Source organism: Buceros rhinoceros, unplaced genomic scaffold (genome assembly GCF_000710305.1).
Source record: "Buceros rhinoceros silvestris isolate BGI_N320 unplaced genomic scaffold, ASM71030v1 scaffold18640, whole genome shotgun sequence".
In the NCBI taxonomy this organism is placed as follows: Eukaryota; Metazoa; Chordata; class Aves; order Bucerotiformes; family Bucerotidae; genus Buceros; species Buceros rhinoceros.
In genome coordinates, this window is record NW_010389239.1 from 30,384 (window position 1) to 47,852 (window position 17,469).

General features: G+C 49.0%; 1 protein-coding gene across 1 annotated transcript in view; it reads right to left on the reverse strand.

Moving 5' to 3' along the window:
* LOC104491208 (G protein-coupled receptor kinase 5) overlaps positions 1–17,469 on the reverse strand; it is a gene marked incomplete at both ends in the record, with an annotated part of 46,484 nt that overhangs the window by 25,488 nt on the left and 3,527 nt on the right. Inside the window, 2 exons of the mRNA XM_010133597.1 lie at positions 8,274–8,351; positions 16,971–17,083. Of these exons, the coding sequence (XP_010131899.1) occupies positions 8,274–8,351; positions 16,971–17,083 (191 nt within the window). The remainder of the gene's footprint in view (positions 1–8,273; positions 8,352–16,970; positions 17,084–17,469) is intronic.

Consider the following 17,469-nt stretch of genomic DNA (forward strand, 5'->3'; position numbering starts at 1 on the left):
AGGGCCCCCCGGCCCGCGTTGGCGCCCCAGCCAGTGGCCGCAGTGCCGGCCGCTGCAGCGGGCGGTTCGCAGAATTTGCCGTCATCTTTCCCATCAGCAGGTCAAAACCCGGAGGAAATGCTTGAGTGAAGAAATGGAAATCCAAAGGAGAGTTTGGGAAGGCTTTAAAAAGATTGGGAGGTGAAGTTAAAAACCACCGGTCAGGAACCAGCAGCCCTCTCACAAGAAGACTGGAAACCCCCCGAAAGGCAAACAGCACCGCTACCTCGTGCTGCAGGATCAGGGCATTCCCTCGCCTCCTGGGCGACACGGCCCGTTAACCATCACTCGGCAGGAGCCGTCTGCGAAGAGCAGAGAGGGACGGTGTTTGTTGTAGGAGACGACGCACCGTTTGCAATGGCATATTCTGCTCTTCCTGGGTTTTGCTTGTTGGACAAACAGCATCTGTGCCAGCATCATGATCCTGCCATAGGCTTGATTTTTGACTCAGGTCAGAGCCTGGCTTGATCAGAAAACAATAAATTGACGTAGCAGCTGAGGCTGGGCACGCAGGTTGAGTGACTTCTGTAAGTGTAGCTGCATTACTGGGCAGAAGATGTTACACATGAGTCACCTCAAGTGCCACATATCCACAGCTTGAATACACTCATTATTTTTAAATCTACACGCAATCAAATACCTTATTTTTACAAAATCTTATTTTCTTATTTTTTTACACTTATCTAGTGAAATTTTAATGAGTTTAAATATAATTGCTTTGTGAAATTTAAAACTTTCCTTACGGTAATGCTGTGATTCCTGGTTCCACGTTAAAATAACTCACTCTAACGTTACTAGCTGAGTGATTCTACCCGTTGCATCATCCCAGCCAAAGGTGCCAGCCTCAGCATCTCATCGGAATCTGCCTGGCCTATTCTTGGGAGGCTGCTCTGCTGCTGGAGTCTCCAGATGTTTTTCCCGAACCCTGATTTCCTGTTACGAGGGAATCAGATGAGAAATACGGTGTGTTTAACTTCTGCTTTCATCAGATGCCGCTTCATCCTCTTCTGTGTTGGGATCGAGCTTACAGTTGCCTGTTGCTGCTTCTGAATTCGCGCAAGGAGTCCTGAGCTCAGAGAGCCGTTGTTGACCCGTTATGCTTTTAGCTTCAGAAATTCAAAGCTGGACCAACCAGGGAAGCTGCTGCAAGTCACAGTGGGTGGGTAGAAGGGCTGTGGGGGGCAGCTGTCGAAGGGCTCCCGCAGCACTGAGGAACTGCGCACAGAAACCTGTGGGGAAATGCCATGCCCTGTAACTGAACGCATTCTGCACTACACCTCGCGTGGAGCTGACCTCACTGCACTTCAACCAGCTACAGCTCGAAACACCCCGAGTCTCCCCGGGCTCCCTGCAGCCCGCGGGCAGACAGAAGCACTGCAGCTCTCCTCCCAGTGTAGGACAGCCAAGCTGCAATTTATGTGCTGGGCCGGTGAGAGGCTGGGCTCACCAGGGCTGTGTTTTCATGTCACTCTGTGCAAACGCACAGAAAGCCATCTCCTGCAGGGCTCTGGAGGTTTTACAAGCCTGCGTGTCAGACAGCTGGAAAATGCTGATCCCTTTTTTCCCATATCGGCAAAATTTTTAGGCAGAAGAGGCTGCCTCTGGGCAATCTGAATGAACTTAAAGGCTTAGAATTAACTTCCCAGGCTGTCAGAGAAACCATACGAACTGAGGGTATGCAGAGGAGATAGGGAGAAGATGACTCCCAGACAATGAGAGGAGCATATTCGTTAGTCAAGAGCAGACGAGTTCATCCTTCCTGTTCCCAAATAATCCTGAGCAGCCGCTCTGTGTTTGCACAGTGCCCTCAGCCCTCTGGGATGCCATGGCTAGTCTCCAAGAGGAGTCAGAGCAGCCTGGGGGGCCTGCCCTGCCTCAGCAGACAGATGTGAGCCAGGTTTACATGTGTGGTTGACATCAATTCGCTGAAGCAAGTTTCCATTTTCTGCAGGGTCAAGTCAGAGTAATCCCAGCAAACACAGGGAAGCTAGAAGGCTTCAGCCCACTGAGCAAGTCATCCCAATGATTTTCCTGACCACAAATTACAAATAGTTAAGAAGCATGCAAACTTGGGAGTGTAACCTCTCCAAAACAAGGAAGGAAAAGCAAAGCTTCAACTAACAGCATTGCTTAGCATAAAACCAGCCTGGTTAACGACTCCAACCCAGACCTTCCACCAGTCTGAGCAAATGCACTGCCAGTGCAGCCCTCCTCAAGCCGAGCAGACAGGACACAGGACTGCCCAAGGAGCAGCATCACCAGACAGAGCAGACTCCGTGTTGTTTCCGTAGGCTCTCCTGCAGTCTGGCACCATTGCAAGAGACAGAAATCCTCAGTTAAGTGTTTAGTTAACTAACATTTGTATTATAAACAGCGAGTAAAGGATGAGGAAATAGGACTTGAGCAAACCGTGAGAAAATGCCTTTTAGTCTGAGACCACAGCAAAGGGACTCCTAATCAAGGCAACACTGATTTTTCAGATTCCTCTGCCACGCTATAGTACAGCCTGGCCCCAGTGACAGAAGAATGCTTATTAAAATAAATTCTGAATAGAAAGCATTAATGTGAGCAACAAGGTTGCCGTTCTGCTGCTCAGACATTTTCCCATAACTGAACTTTGGAAACATGAGCTTATGCAGAAAGTACACTGAGAAGGTCCTTTCCTAGACTAAGACATAGTGATCAGCAGAGATATTGATCGTGCTGTCTCTGGAACAACAACAAGAATTATGTATTGATTTCTCTGGAGACTGGACTGTGTATCGATTACGCTAGTTGCAGAGCAGAGGCCTAAGTAATGCTATCATCTCTGGCTGAGATGGTGCCTGTGGAATAGCGAAGTCAATAGAAAGGGGAGATGAGAAATCCATTGAGTCAAAGGGTAAAGTCCCAGGGCAATTAATTGAATGGCAAAACTCTCCTCGGCTCACGTAAGGCCATGATTTCTACTGAAGTACTTAGCATCCTGACAAGTCTCCTAATAGAAACCCAAAGGACACAGTGAATAACGCTTTGAGCAAGTAAATAATTCTAGCCCGTCCCGCATCCATGTAGCGCCCAGTGTTCAGACAGGCACTCCATTCATTGCTCACTTCAGCTGGGTCATTAATGCAATGCATGGCGTTTAGGAAAAAAAGGAAACTAGCTGTGGAGATAACTCTGGGACCAAGCCTAAGGGACCATCCACCGCAGCCAGTGACAAGCGATACTCTCTTGGCCTTTTATCAGCAAGATAATAAGCTTACAGGGGGCCGAGATGACTTGCTAGGTCTAAGTGATAAAAGCTCAATTTGTACGAGAAAGGGAACGATGCAGAAAGCGGTCCCTGAGGGCTCACCTTTCAACGTCTGTCTCGTATGAAAGTCTGCAGATTGCTTTACAGAAGCTTAGTGTTTCTTTCTTCCAGAGATTCCTTTAGTGGCATTCAGCTTTTCTTTTAGCCATTCCAAAACCTAATTGTAACATGTTCTCTAGAAGGAATTTAGTAAAACTAAACGGCTAGAGGAAGAGGTCTCAGCACTTGAATCCAGTTCTTGGTCCGGTATGACCTGCCCTTCCAGGATTCAGCCAGACGCATTAAGAAGCGATATACAAAACATCCCTTATGGGAGATGGAAGGCTGTAGCCATCAGCAAAGACAACTCACTCAGCAGCACAAGTGCTGAAGTCTGCAATTATTTTGGTGGTGAAAATAGGAAGGGGAAAGAAATCTCAAGGAGAGAGCAACCGAAGGCAAAGATCCTCGGCATCAAGATTAAAACAACGGCGTGCAAAAAGAAAACTACTCTTTGTCAATGCGCAGAGCTGAGAGAGGGAGTTGGTGAGCAGGAGCCTGGACCCAGCAGCACAGCTTTGTCCAGCAGAAGGGCTCGTGTATCATTTTAATTTCATTTCACCCCTATTACATACATGTTTTCCTCCCCATTAAGAACAGATTTGAGAGAAAAGCATGTGTTAGCCAATAGAAAAGTGGAAGACCAGGTGCTGCTATCAGCCAGTTTCCCTTCCATGGGACTTTTCCCTCCCTTCCTTATCCTATAATTGTTCATAAAAACAAAGACATATTTTCATTTAGCAAGTGCCCACTGCTAGCCTTAGACTGGAGTAAGGAGGTCACTGCTGCACCCAGCTCACCTCCCGCAGCAAAGAAAGAAGTGGCAAACACAGCCTTTATTCCGCGCACTTCCCGGAGGAAGGGAGACCCAACAGGAACTCAGATAAGAAAACTAGTGCTGTTTGCTGTTCTTCATATTCTGTGCAGGATGTTAATGGGGATAACAATACACATTAGACATCCTCTTCAATAACATTTTAGTACCCAGCCGCGTTCACATATAAACTATAATGGCATATGGAGCCTGTCTGAAGAGCCATTTCAAATCAATTTAGTTTTATATAGCGTCTCTCAAAGAATCTCAAGGTGATTTACAGTGAAAAAGAAAATAATGTGCCAGTGATTTAGTAGGGCAAGGCATAGCAGCTGCCAGGCAGGAAGGCAAAAATGCTGCATGGAGTGGCAAAACTTTGATTTAAAAGCAGTACAATGGTAAATATATCTCTTTGCTCTTCCAGTACAAGCGGCAGCCAGGTGATGGAGCCAGGCTGGGCTCAGTTCAGCTCAACTGCTCCACAAAGCACTGAGGGCTTTTTCATTTACAGACAGAACTGGAACCTAAACCCGAAACATTCCCACTCGACTGTTGAGATTAGGAAAAGCCAGGGAAGAAATATTTGTGACCAATTCATTTTAGCAGTTTTACCATCATATTTCACAACCTCAGAAATTTTAGACTTCCTGTGGGTTGGACTTTTGCCCTATGGGCTTATTAAGCCAAGAAAGCAGCTTTAAGTGCCCTTTTCATGGAAACTGTTAAAGCCTGTCTTGAAGAAGCAAGACTTCAGTCAAGAAACCTTGACCTTGCCAGTGTGGCAACCATTACACTCCTCCTGTTAAGCAAGGGCAGCCTGCTGGAGGAGTTCCCTTCAGGTCACACTACTGAGGTGGCACACGTCTCCTCAGCTCTCCTCCTCTTAATGGACAAGACACTTTCACCTGTGCTTGTCCCCACATAGGCTGTGAGGGGTAGCCAGCTCACAGCTGGACCTCCTTGGAGAAGAAGGTTCACAATTCTTCAGAGTGTGTTTCAAGGACGGGCAGTGTTTTCAGCTACAGCAGCCCTTCTCCCGTTACCAAAACCCCGCCAGACACAAACCCAACACCCCTGAGGTGGCTATTCCTACGTGCCACTTCTTCGAGAAGCCTAAACCACCCATTTCCCCTCCCAGGGACACACTCAGAAGCCAGAGGTTTTCACTGCTGTTCCTGTAGGCTGGGGAGATGGTGGCAGCCCAAGCTGCTCCCGCTGTCCCCACCGTCAGCCACCACAGCGAAAGGCTGCTGGAGCCCAGGGACACGCGGCGGCTGCTCAGGGAGTCAAAGCTACGGAGAGCCCGAGTCGCGATGACTTGAAGCAGCGCCTCCCCGCTCGGCCACCCTGGCAGGTGCGGAGGTGGGCGAGTGGCCCCGGGTGACGCCGGAGTTCTCGCACAGCTCTGCAGGCGGGAGGGAGTTCACTGCTGCCACACGTCTGAGGCTGCTCACTGCAGCCGCGTGGCTGCACGGGTCGCGGGAGGCTGAAAGAGCTGCTGTGATGTGACGTCTGCTCACCTGGGAACGCGTTTCCTTTTCCCTCCTGCCGTACCAAGAGTGTGTGTTGTCCTACCTGCAGGGCATGTTCCTGTGAACCTCAGAGTGACAATTTATCTACACGCTGTACCCTAAATGTCTGAACGTCTAAAAAATCATTTATGAATATTAAAAAGCATGGAGTCTCCTTTTTGTTTTCATTTTGCTTCTGATCGTGCACTCTGGGAAAAACACTCCTCACTTTCTAAGGCTGAATTACCTGTCCAAGAACTAAACCTGTAGGTCCCTGCTATCAGTCAGGCTGTATGTCACACCGTTTTTGTGCCGAGACAATCAGGTTCTTTGAAGCGCAGACACACACTACTCAACAGAAGCGCTCCTCCGAAAGCGGAAGGCTCTGGAATCAGCAGCAATTTGTATCTTACAAGGAACTCAACTCCTAACACGATGGAGAAATGCGGCTGCTAATGACGAGAACGTGTCTTTGCTGGCCAGGAGGAGACCTGTCCCGTGAGGACATTAGGACACAGATTCAGGTGTTCTGACTGCCAGCATCCAATCTGGCTTTCAGTCATTGACTTCTAACGGCTTCAAATGTGTCCTTTGGAGATTCTTATTTCTCTTTCTTGACAAGAAAGGACAGGAGGCCATCTGAACTCCTACCCGAGAACTTTAGTCAGGTATCTAAAAAGAAATGCAATTAGTCCAGGCCTTGCTCTAGTTTTTAACATATTTGTAGTGTGGGAGACCTGTTTGAAAATCTAGTATTCAACCCATTGCTATGACACAGTCAACCTCGCCTCTAGGAAGTATTTTCTGCTACACAGGGCTTAAACATCCCTCGGGGAAGAAGCAGAGGTTTCCCATCAAGAAAAAATGGTTCCTGGAGACCAGCGCAGATGTTAAAGCCCACATCAGGGAGGCAGTTTGAGATTACAAGTCAAGGAGCGTATCTTGGTGTTTCCTTCTGCCCAAACACACTGAGGTCACTTGCAAGTACCAGAAAAGTTTCAGAACAGACTGTAAATATCCTGTGCCTGCTTTAGGCACGGAGAAACCAGGTACGCAAGTCAAATAGGAAATGCAGAGCATGGCAGAGAAACTCCACCTCTGGAGTCCCAGGAATTCCCCTTGCTGCCACCATTTCTTCTTGAAGAAGCAGCAGCTGCTCTCAGATTGCTCTTTGCTGCATGTTTCCTTGCCTCACTAAACTAGTCCATGCGCTTCTGCTGCTCTGCGGCTGACAGGAGTGCCATGGGACAGCAGTGACGGGACCTGGCATCTGGAAACCTGCACAAGACTGGCTACAACAAAGCAGCGCTACCCTTCTCTCATCTACCAGCTCTGCCAGCAGCAAAATGCCTCCCTCCGTTTCCACATGGGAACTGGAATGGTGGGAAACACCTTCAGTATTTGTCCCTTGTTCCTCTGTTGACAGAAATTTCAAGACAAGCGGTCATTTCGGAGGATTTAAAAAGCAGTGTCCCCAGTGAGTGGGCAGCAGGGACTCACACAGGTGGTGTTCAGTGGCTACAGGAGGAACCAGCCAGGCTCAGCCAATGAAACCACGTCCCCAAATGCAGTCTGAGATAACTGAAAGTATGCACTGAAATTTACTGTAGGAAAATGACTGACTGGGAAAAAAAGTGCTCTGCTCTGCCCCTACACCTCCAAAACACAGCTGAGCGTGTAAACGCTCCAGAAAGACATCTGCCAAAAGTGCAGTTCGTTGTCCTGAAGGTCAAACGTATTTCCCTTGTAAAACAGTTGAAGTGGCAATTGCACGTCTTGAGAAAGTGACCTAGGAAAAACCCTACAGGTGTTCCTGTGTTTGAAGCTGGATGTTTATCGCTTACTGGCAGTGATTTTAGTTGCAGAGGCTAAACACGTTCAGCAAACAATCGCAACCCCCCAAAAAGGGTTAGTCCCTGTGCAGCCTGTCCGCAGTCCCCGCGGCAGATCTGTTGCTCTGTCTGGAGTGCCAGCCTGTGGACACAGCTGCTGCCACGAGCTCCTCCCCTTCTGACCGCCCCACGATGCAGCACCCAGGAACCCAGAGCACTGGAAGCACCAGCGGTGACAGCACTTCTCAGCTCCCAAGCGTGCTCAATGTCAGTCTTGCACGTCCCTGGGACAAATGGTGGTGGGAAAGGAGTGGCAATTTTTCTACCAAAACACAGTGGCTGTTACCAAAGGCCATTTGTGCTGATGCCTTCTACACAACAGCACAGGAAATGCCGCCACCTCTTCTGAGGATAGGAAATAATCGTGGCATCTGTTGATAACAGCTGAAGTCTCTTGCATGGCACCACAGATGTAGAGCTCTGGGCACCGAGAAGAGACCAGAGAAGCCCCCTGCTCATCCACAGATGAATCATGCCCCTGGCAACCTCGAGTTCATTCTTAGAAGTCAGTTTCTGGACTGGATTATATTTTTTTTCCTCTCTGTTTGTATCAGACTTGCAGGTTTATTCACTCCAGATTGCCACCATAAATTTTAGGAGTCTGGCTTACAAAGCCTGTAACAACCTCCTTTAGCAAAGGTGTGCAGCATTCCTTCAGTAATGCTCCTCTGGCTGCCCCTTACCTCTGGGGTGAGGTATTTCATCATGACTTCCTTCCCCTTCTCTCCCAGCTTTTCATCCGGAGCAATTTCATATTCTGCCTGGAAGAGATATAAAAAAAAGGTCAATATTTGCACTCATATTTCACCATTATAACTTCATTTTGGATGTGGCCTTAACAGAACACTCTGTCAGAGAAAACAAGGATAAATACCATTTTCTGATGGAAGTAAAACTCGTAGAGTCAATCCTACTGACAACCCTTCACTATATTTTGACCAAACCATGGTGGTGTATTTTCTGAGATGGTATCTCTTAATTAACACCGACACAATTTAATTCTTTTCTATTTTATAGCTGTGCTAAGCCACCTTGCAGAAGGCATTCAGTGACAAGAGACAGCAGCTTTGTTTGGTTTTGCTGAAAGGGAAGGTGGACACAGAAGGTAAAATTATTTCTCTGAGTAGAAGAGAAAGTGAACGTTTGTTACTTCCTGCCACAGAGGTATTCCAAGCAACAGGCGAACTCCTTCACTAGAACGTCTTTTTGGTCAAATGTGTCCTTCCTATTTATCGACATCTTCCTCTCGGTCTAACAACACTCCCGCAAGGCAGAGAGGCTCGCCCATCACCTTCAGTGACCCGTGACTCGGTCCCTCCGGAGGGCAGATCTAAGAGCTGATTTCTTAGGCAGATTTCGTAGCACCAATATAAAACAAGAGAGACCATTCAGAGGAACAGGCTACAGGCGAAACTCTCTTTGCCTCCCTTGGTGCCTGAGAAAGATAGCACCACATCCAACCGCCCCCCCCAAAAAAAAGTTTACCTACGCTGTAAAATCCTGACTAGTCTACATACTGTAGCATTACTGACTTTTGAGGAGTTGCAGGACAACGTTTCCATAAGAAACAGAAGAAACGTTACTTGTGCACCCCGAAGGCATTAATCCCTTCAGCTACGTTGTGGATCCCCGGCAGGCATTCGAAGGAAACACGTGCTGCATGGGACCCCCGTGGCTAAACGACAACGGCAAGTCCTCAGAGACATTCTCACTCTGCACTGTCCAGGGTACAAAGCCTTAGGAACAAAATACATCCCCCCCAAAAAAGATGAAAGAAGACAGCCTCATTTTCCCGACTTTGCATTAAAAAGAAAGGGTCCCAGAAAATGCTGCCAAACCAGTGAAGTATCCTGGTCCAGTACAAGCTGTCTGCAACCATAAATGAGGAGGAAGTTAAAAAAAAAAAAAAAAGGGGGTAAATCAGACTGAACTGGCAAAGACTTGGCAGGACAAATTTCCAAACTGTTGCCCACTGGAAGACAGCACGTACTGCTCCAAGCTTGGCGGAGTAACTCCAAAGGCAGGCTATAATGGGTACCCGAGCTGAGCAGACCTCGCAGCGACACGGAAGCCACCAGGCAGTAATGATGCTCTTACCCACCTATATCTGGCCAGTGCAGATTTAGCTATTGCAGCTCAAGTCTGAAGCTACACATTCATACACAAACACAGCAGGTAGCTTGAACAATCCAGAATTATGATCTGATTTGGTTTGGGAAATGACAAAGACTGCAAATAGCACAGAAACCTGTATTGTTGATGAAGAATATTTGACAGCTCAAACCCACAGGTGCGGGACTTCTCTTTTAGTGACCGGTTTGGGGAGGAACTGATTACACCCTCATAAAACTTAAAACAAGGGATTTAAAAAAATCTTTCATCCAATTTCCTGTCCTTTCAGATGGTGTCTGAGCATGGTCATTTCAGCTCTTAATGCACAGACGCTCTTGAATGTTTACAGCATCTCGACAGCATTTTTCTCCATGGTTCCTTGCTAGGGCACAAAGCAATGGCAAGAATAACAGAAGAAACAACTTTTTTAATGGTGAAGGTTGCATCTTATTTGGACCTTACAGTTTACGGTTAGGTTCGCAGACAAACAAAGTGGTCCTCATATAAAAGAAAGCAGAAATAATGTATTTTAATAAACGAAAATAACTGTACTTAAATGGAGCCGTCTGAGCAGATGGCTCTTCAAAGAAAAGAGAACTCCTTGGCATTGCCTCAGCATGGAAGCGTCTAGGAGATCCGACTGCTCCGTTCAGTGCTATTTACCATTCATCCAATAATGACCATCTCTCTCGCCTTCATTTTCTTTTAGAGTCCAGATCTTGGTAATATATTGGCTCCCTAGTAAATAAAACCTGATTCAGAGTCATCGTCTGCTATTTGAAGTGCACCGTGGAGACGTGAAAAAATTTGCTGTCCTGTTTGCCACAGATACACTATAACATTGACATCCCATCTGAACTGTACAACAGGAAGAAAATCAGGACAAACCAGAAGTCGACAGAAGTTTAGCAGCAGTTGGATCAGTGTTTTGAAATGCAGTTCCTGATGGGATCCAGCTTATGCAGAGCTAAATGCACACACACACACACACATACAGAGTATCTAATTCTGTCTCAAGATAGTTGGGAAGGAATAAAGGGAAAGTTTAATTTTACTTGCATTTGATATCCTCAGGAAATGCAGCACTATGGTGGTGAAGGTAGGAAGTGACAGACAAGTGAGGATGTGGGAAGGAACCATAAGCTCCAACTGTGAACAGTGTTGATTTCCCTGTGGCTCAAATACTAGAGGACTCTTTCATTTTGTTTCTAAGTTCATTATTATTTCTCCTTTCAGTGCCACTTTCGAGCTATTCGGCAACAGATGCTGGTACGTTTTCGGCCATGGGCTGTTACTACAGGAAGAGCTGCCCATGCAGACAGAGTGACTGCTTCCCCATGCTCATTCTGCCGCGTGCCTGGGAAGCGTAACAAGGTCCTCCACTCTCAATCTTGTGCTTAAATTACAAGATACATCCCCTCTTCCACAATGCTCAGAAGCATGGCCACGGTTTGTGAATCCCTAATTGACAGAAATAACACCATTACTTGAAACCCGCGTGGAACAAAGTATTTCCCATTATTCCTTTAATGAATCTGGGCATGTGTTTCAAGGCTCCTGCTCTGAAGTCTAATAGCTTCTCCATGCCCTAGTTAAGTCAGACAGGGCCCTATTCATAGCTTATAAACGAGGGGAGGATTTACGATCACCCTGACTGCATGGGACGAGCTGCAGGGAAAGCTCTTTCTGTGGGCAGTTGCAGATCCTTCAGTCCAAATGGCGAGAGGATGTGGGCTGGCCGCCGCTTGTGGCCCGCTTTTCTTTTGGCTGCTGTTTCAGAGGTAGTAGTTACTTTGGTGGCCCCCGGTTCCCTAGAAGCAACCCTGGCAGAAAGCGGGCACGGGGGGGTGAAGCATCCTTCCCTTCGGAGCAGCCACCCTCGGGATGGGCTGAGTGAGATCAGATGGGAAAATGCACTTCCACTGGGAAAGGGAGCAATGTCCAGCGTGTGTCTGGCTGTAGGACGGGGCCATGGGCTCAGGGATGGCCAAGCAAGAGGTTCAGGGGCTGGAGGGTGCCTGTGACTGATGGGAGAGCATCGCTGGGGCAGTGCACAAGGACCCAGAGGGGGACTGCTCCGTCAACCTTAATTCTGACACAGTTTTATCTAGCGTTTGATTTTCATGGTAATATTCTTTAGGCTCCTGAAACTGTATGGCTTAAAAATATGTGAAAATTGAAAAGTGGATCCAAAAGGATCTCCGCAGATCTGGGAGGACTCTCTCCCACGCCAGGTAGCTGCTGGTTGCCTGTGAGAGGGTGGCACAGCTGCAGGAGTCGGTCCCTCGTACCCACCAGGAGATGGAGATGGGAACAGATGCTCCCACAGAGCGGTTTAGGTGTCTCAGTAGAAATCTGGAGCAGTGGAGTCACCTTCTGAGCATCTGCAGTAGGCATTTCGGCCTCAGTTTTACGCCTCCGCTTTCTCAGCTCCTTCCTTTGTTATGCCCAGCATCTCTCTCTGCTCCAGCTCCTGCTCACTCCTTCCTCAGATTCCAGGCTCTGCCCTGCTACTGCTCCGTGCTCCAGCGACCGCCCTTGCACTTGCCTCTGCTGGAGATTTAAAATCTGTGACTGAAAATTGGAAGGCAAAACCCAAACAGCTGGGATTTATAATGCACATTTCTAAATGAAAAGTGAACTCGAAACCACGTTTTTCTTATTTAAACACAGGGCAGAAGAGAGTCCTTTTGACTGTTTAAAAACACATTTTGAGTTAATGAGTTTGTTGGTATCAACAAACTGGCATTTCTGATGGAAAAAGCCCTGAACAGCTTTAAGACACACATACACAGATGGTTTATATGCCGTGTACAGGACTCGAGCAATCGAAATCTCCCTATCAGCGAGACAGGGTTTTTACAAATGGCATTAAACGGATGCCGCTCCTCCTGCCACCCCAGATAAGGGTAATGTCTAGTGAAGCGTTCAGCTGGAAAGTCCACCTGAGCAGACAGTGCCTCTTACGCCCGGCTCCCGTGCCCAGACAGCGCAAGCAGAAACAGCCGGGAGAGGCAGCGGGGCTGTGTGCCCCCAGAGGACGTATTTCTGTGTAACTGCAATGCAAAGAAATAACGTCATACAGGTCAGAGAGGAAATAATGCCGGGTTATTTTCTGCTTGACCAGAATTAATCACATTTTCTTCCCGTCAATCTAAATCTGGTCTGCATTAACATGTTAAAAACTGTTTCCTAGGAAAGAAAAATAATTCAAAAAATATGAATGTGATTAGATGAAGCAGGAAAGAGAGTCCAGAAGCTAAAGTCTTTGTTATAACAGCACACAAACGTCCCAGGAGGGGAGAGGTAAAGGTCAGGAGCTGGCACCCCAGCAACGTGCTGCGGAGAGGGGACAAAGGCAAGAACTCCCTGCTGAAGGGTCCCCTTCGGTGCTGGAGGCACGGGCTGCGGGGCAGGCTCCCTGCTCACTGATCCACCTTTCAGCACAGCACAGGTATCCCCTAAGGCTTGCTTCCAGCGGCTGCCTTACACCAGCGCTGAAGCTAGGTGACGGTGCTGAAGTGTTTGTAAGCACAGCAGAGCGTGCTTCAGGGCTGGGCTTGAGTTCTGAGCCACAGGCTCTAGGGGAGCTGACTCAACCGCAGACCATCTCTGCTTAACGGTGGTCGTTCATGTTCACGTCGCCCCTTCACCTGGATGGCTGCACAGGGGGCTGGTGAACGGCTCCTGCGTTGACGTGCGCACAGGTAAGCGCGCAATGCCTTCGGAGGCACAAGCTCAGCCGTCAGCACCGCGCACTGGATGCTTTAGCTAGCCAGGTCACGGTCTCCGGCACGGAATGGTCTGCACGACATCTGTCACCGGCGGGGGCTCCCTGTCCTCACGCCTGGCCATACTGGCTAGCAGAAGGGGCTGCTGAGCCACATCTCCCAGGCAGACAGCCGCACTGATGGCGGCTTGCTGGTCTCGTGGCAGCGGTGGGAACCGACCGCCCACAGCTCCACCAGCGCGGCACTGCGAAGTGCCGCATCTCTTGGTTCTTATGGCCTTCATCACTGAACGCCTGGGCCCAGCGCTCACAAAGCACATACAGCTGTGCTCCACTTTACAGTCAACAGATGGTGGCACATTACCCAGACAGCTCAGAACACAAGCAGAACCTTCAGGCCTGTAAGCACCTCCACCTCAACGGCTGGCTGAAATTGGCCGAGGAGCTCCGGGCTTCCGGAGGCACTGACAGGCACCCAAGGGCACTCCCCCGGCGTTACGGACACGGATCCTTCCTCTGCAGAAAGCAGCCTAGCGGCTGTCTAACTGCCCAGGCAAAAACCTGCAGATGCTGCTCGAATTAGGTTTGCAGGCTACATCAGACCAGGTTATTTCACCCAACAGCTGAAACAGAGGTCACCAAAGAGAGGACTTTTAAATTTTCTCTACATACTCTGGTCTGCAAGGTCTGGTTGATTCTCCCAGTCTTTGGAAGCAAATGTGTGAGACAGAGCTTACAAAACCTGGTCTCACGTAAGTATGGGAGTGAAGACTGTTGGTAGGTTGTTGGGTGTTTGATCCAGGTTCTGTTTCCTCCCAGGAGCCCCACTTGGTGCTTTCTCTGCAGACAGCTGAGTGCACTGTGTATGAAAAGGCACCAGTTACCGGCTTCTAGCAGTGACTTGCTGTGTGAGCTGGTAAAGTCACTCCGCCGTGCTCTGTAAAGGAGAGGGGGTCCTACCTCTCAATGTGCAAAAGGCTCTGTGAGTCTCTTACGAACAGCTGCATACTTTCCTCTATTATGCTTTTCTTTTTATTTGATATTACACAGAACCTAAGTTTTGCATCTCACGTTAGAAAAATAACAAAAGAAAATGGAGGGTCTTGGCTTTTTCTGCTCACGGCTTGTTACAGCAGGTGGTCTCCAAGAGGTTTCGCATTCCTGGTGGTCTCAGACTAGGGCCATAAAGTCAAACTTCTGGTCTCATTATAGGACTTCTTTGCCTAACAAAGGACTTGGCCAGAATCCCACTACTCATTCAAGGCAGTGTGACCCCGCTTGGCCAGTTTCAGTAGCAATCATCCAATTTAATGACTACGGGCTCTGTTGTTTGACCTTAATATTGCCTAATACAGGGATGTTCATAGAAATCAATAAACAAAGGAGACTGCAGTTAATTAGTGTTAAAAAGAAGAGAGAAAGAGTAAATATTCAAACCTCCACCGAGCCAGGCATTTTGTTCATGGAATCCCTGTACTGCCAGTCTGAGCCTAATTGGGAACAGATCACTAGCCCAGCAAGGGAACACAGGGCGGTCCCCGTTCACAAAATCAACCCAGGGGTGGGTGCAAAGCGCACCCTCGCAAAAGGATCTGGGGATATCAGCCCAGGATTGCTTGAGAGCCAGTCCCACCACAAGCTTTCGCAGGACCGGTGTTGCCTGTGCTGCACAGATGTGGGGAGGACACAGAGTTTCAGTGCTTGGCACCGCTCCACAGGGCTTTGGGAGATTGGAACGACCCAGTGCCCTCAACTCCCACAGCTGGAGGCAGGCTGGGCAGCCAGCGCTGCTGCGAGAGGCTGCGAGCGGCACTGGGCAGCAGTTATCAGACAGCGCTCCGGGGCTGGTGGCACTAGCGGGGCACGTGGGGACAGTAATGTTTCCCTCTGCCCTGATGTTATTACTGCTGTCAGCTGAACCAGTGCGCCCTGAGCGCCTGCTGCCAGGCATGTGCAGGGCTCGCACAATGTGGGCTTGTTCTCCGCAGACCCTGGGCGCTGCTGGAACCAAAATGTGACGCCTGCTGCTGCACGGAGGAGTGAGAAAAGAAGAGAGCCTGACTTACCCCCCACCGGCTGGGGACAGCTCTGTCTCATCTGAAACTGAAACCACATGGAAGCAGTCTTTAGTGGCTATCTATCTCCCAAAGGACTGCTGTGGCTTCCTAGGGGGATGGCCACTGCCCGTCTCCTTGGGGCTGGGGGCACCACACCTTATGTGGCATTTCTGCAAGGATGCCTCCCCTGAGACAGGCGTGTGGTGTCTCATCGGTGGTAGATGCCAGTTTGGTGCAGGACAAACACCTCCAGGGTACTCGAGATGTTCTCCTGCCCAGCAGCCTTCAGCACAGCTGCATGGAGCGTTTGTCAGTGGTAGCAGTTTCACGTATCTCAATGGCTAAACCCTTCCCTGGGGAAGTCACAACCAGTGCTAGGAAGAGCAGGCAGAGGTTGTGACCAGCTGGAAGTGATGTGAACAGCACGTTATCCAACACTTTCTGCGATGTTGCGAATTTGCTGTAGATACTGGGGTACTAAAGCAAACTTTAAGTCCTCTCCCAGACTCTTAGTCTTACAACCTCAGTGCAATCCTCACATCCCCCTGTCCCTCAGAACAGCTTCACCACGGTGCAAACAAAAAAAATGATTGCTGTTGGTAAGCATTGTTTTGCTTTTGACTGTCAGTACTAGCCAGAGAGCGAAGCCCCCGCAGACACTCACACTCAGCAGTGACAAGCTCATCTTCCTCCCTGGTACGGTTTAGCCTTTTGGCGCATCAGCACCCGGCCCTCCGGCAGGCTCCCAGCAGAAAGCCACTGAGAGGCTTTTCCACTGTGCAGCTTCTCTCTTGCTGGCGCTACACACGGACAAGTGCTCCCGGACTGGGAAAGAGCGTCAGGTGCCTCCAGGGCTGGGGGCTGTTGCTCAGCGGCTGGCTTAACTGAGAGCTCACTGGGGTGGAAAATGGAGCGGATTTGTTCCTGGTGACCTCAACCAAGCCACTTCTACACCTTGCGCCTCTGGTTTCCTCTCTGAAAAAACAGGGTAACAATCAGGATGTTCTCCGTAAATCACCCTTAAATCTACCGATGAAAAGGCTCGGTAAGAGACAGGCAGTACTATTACCACACTCCTCATCCTCTCTTGTCATCCATTCATCACCTTCCCTTTCCTCACAGCGCCTCCCAGCACTGCGGGCTTCACCCACATCAAAAGCCGTTAGTCACACAGCTGCTTAGGTGCTGACACGGAGGGAGTGCTGGGGCGCCTGTCCTGCTCCTGCTCCTGCTCCTGCTCCTGCTTCTGCTCCTGCTCCTGCTCCTGCTCCCTGAGGCTGGCACCAACCCTGCGTGCAGCACTGCCCCACTGCCACCAAGGGTGCTGGGATGCTGATGGGGTCAGCCTTGCCCGCTGCCTGCTCAAGTGTGTTAGACATAAAATCATTTCCCATGAGACAGTGATTTCTTGGGGTCAGGGGAGTCTCCTCTGCCAGGAGAGCGCTGTGAAGCACTTCAAAATATCACAAGAATTGACTTACCACTGAGTCAAGGAACCTAATGCAGCACTCGAGCTCGGGTCGAGTTTCACAGAACTGACGAAAGAGAAGCCTTCCGATCGGCTGCTTTTCACATATGCTGCAGTAATCTCTCTCTAGAGGCAATAAAGAGAAGAAGAGAAGAATGAAAGTGAGAAGAACTTTGCCTTTTGGGTTGGTTAGGAGTTTAAAGCATTGCAAATGAGTGCAGAACTACGACCCCAAATCAGAACTGCTGCCTTCTCACCGCCACCACATTTCAGGTATCCAAATACAAATATAATTAATGGCTCTAAGACTCAAGCAAGAGAGGCTCAGTGTTACAGAGCTGATGTAGGTAAAGGCCCCACAAAAGCCATTCAGCTATTATGAAAAAATAATTTCACATTTTTCTGTGGTGGAAACATATGCACTCTGCAAAGGTTCCACTCAGACTGGGGGAGTTTGTGGGAATGTGGGGAGCAAATTACAAGTCCCTGAAATATGAGTCATACATCAAAGG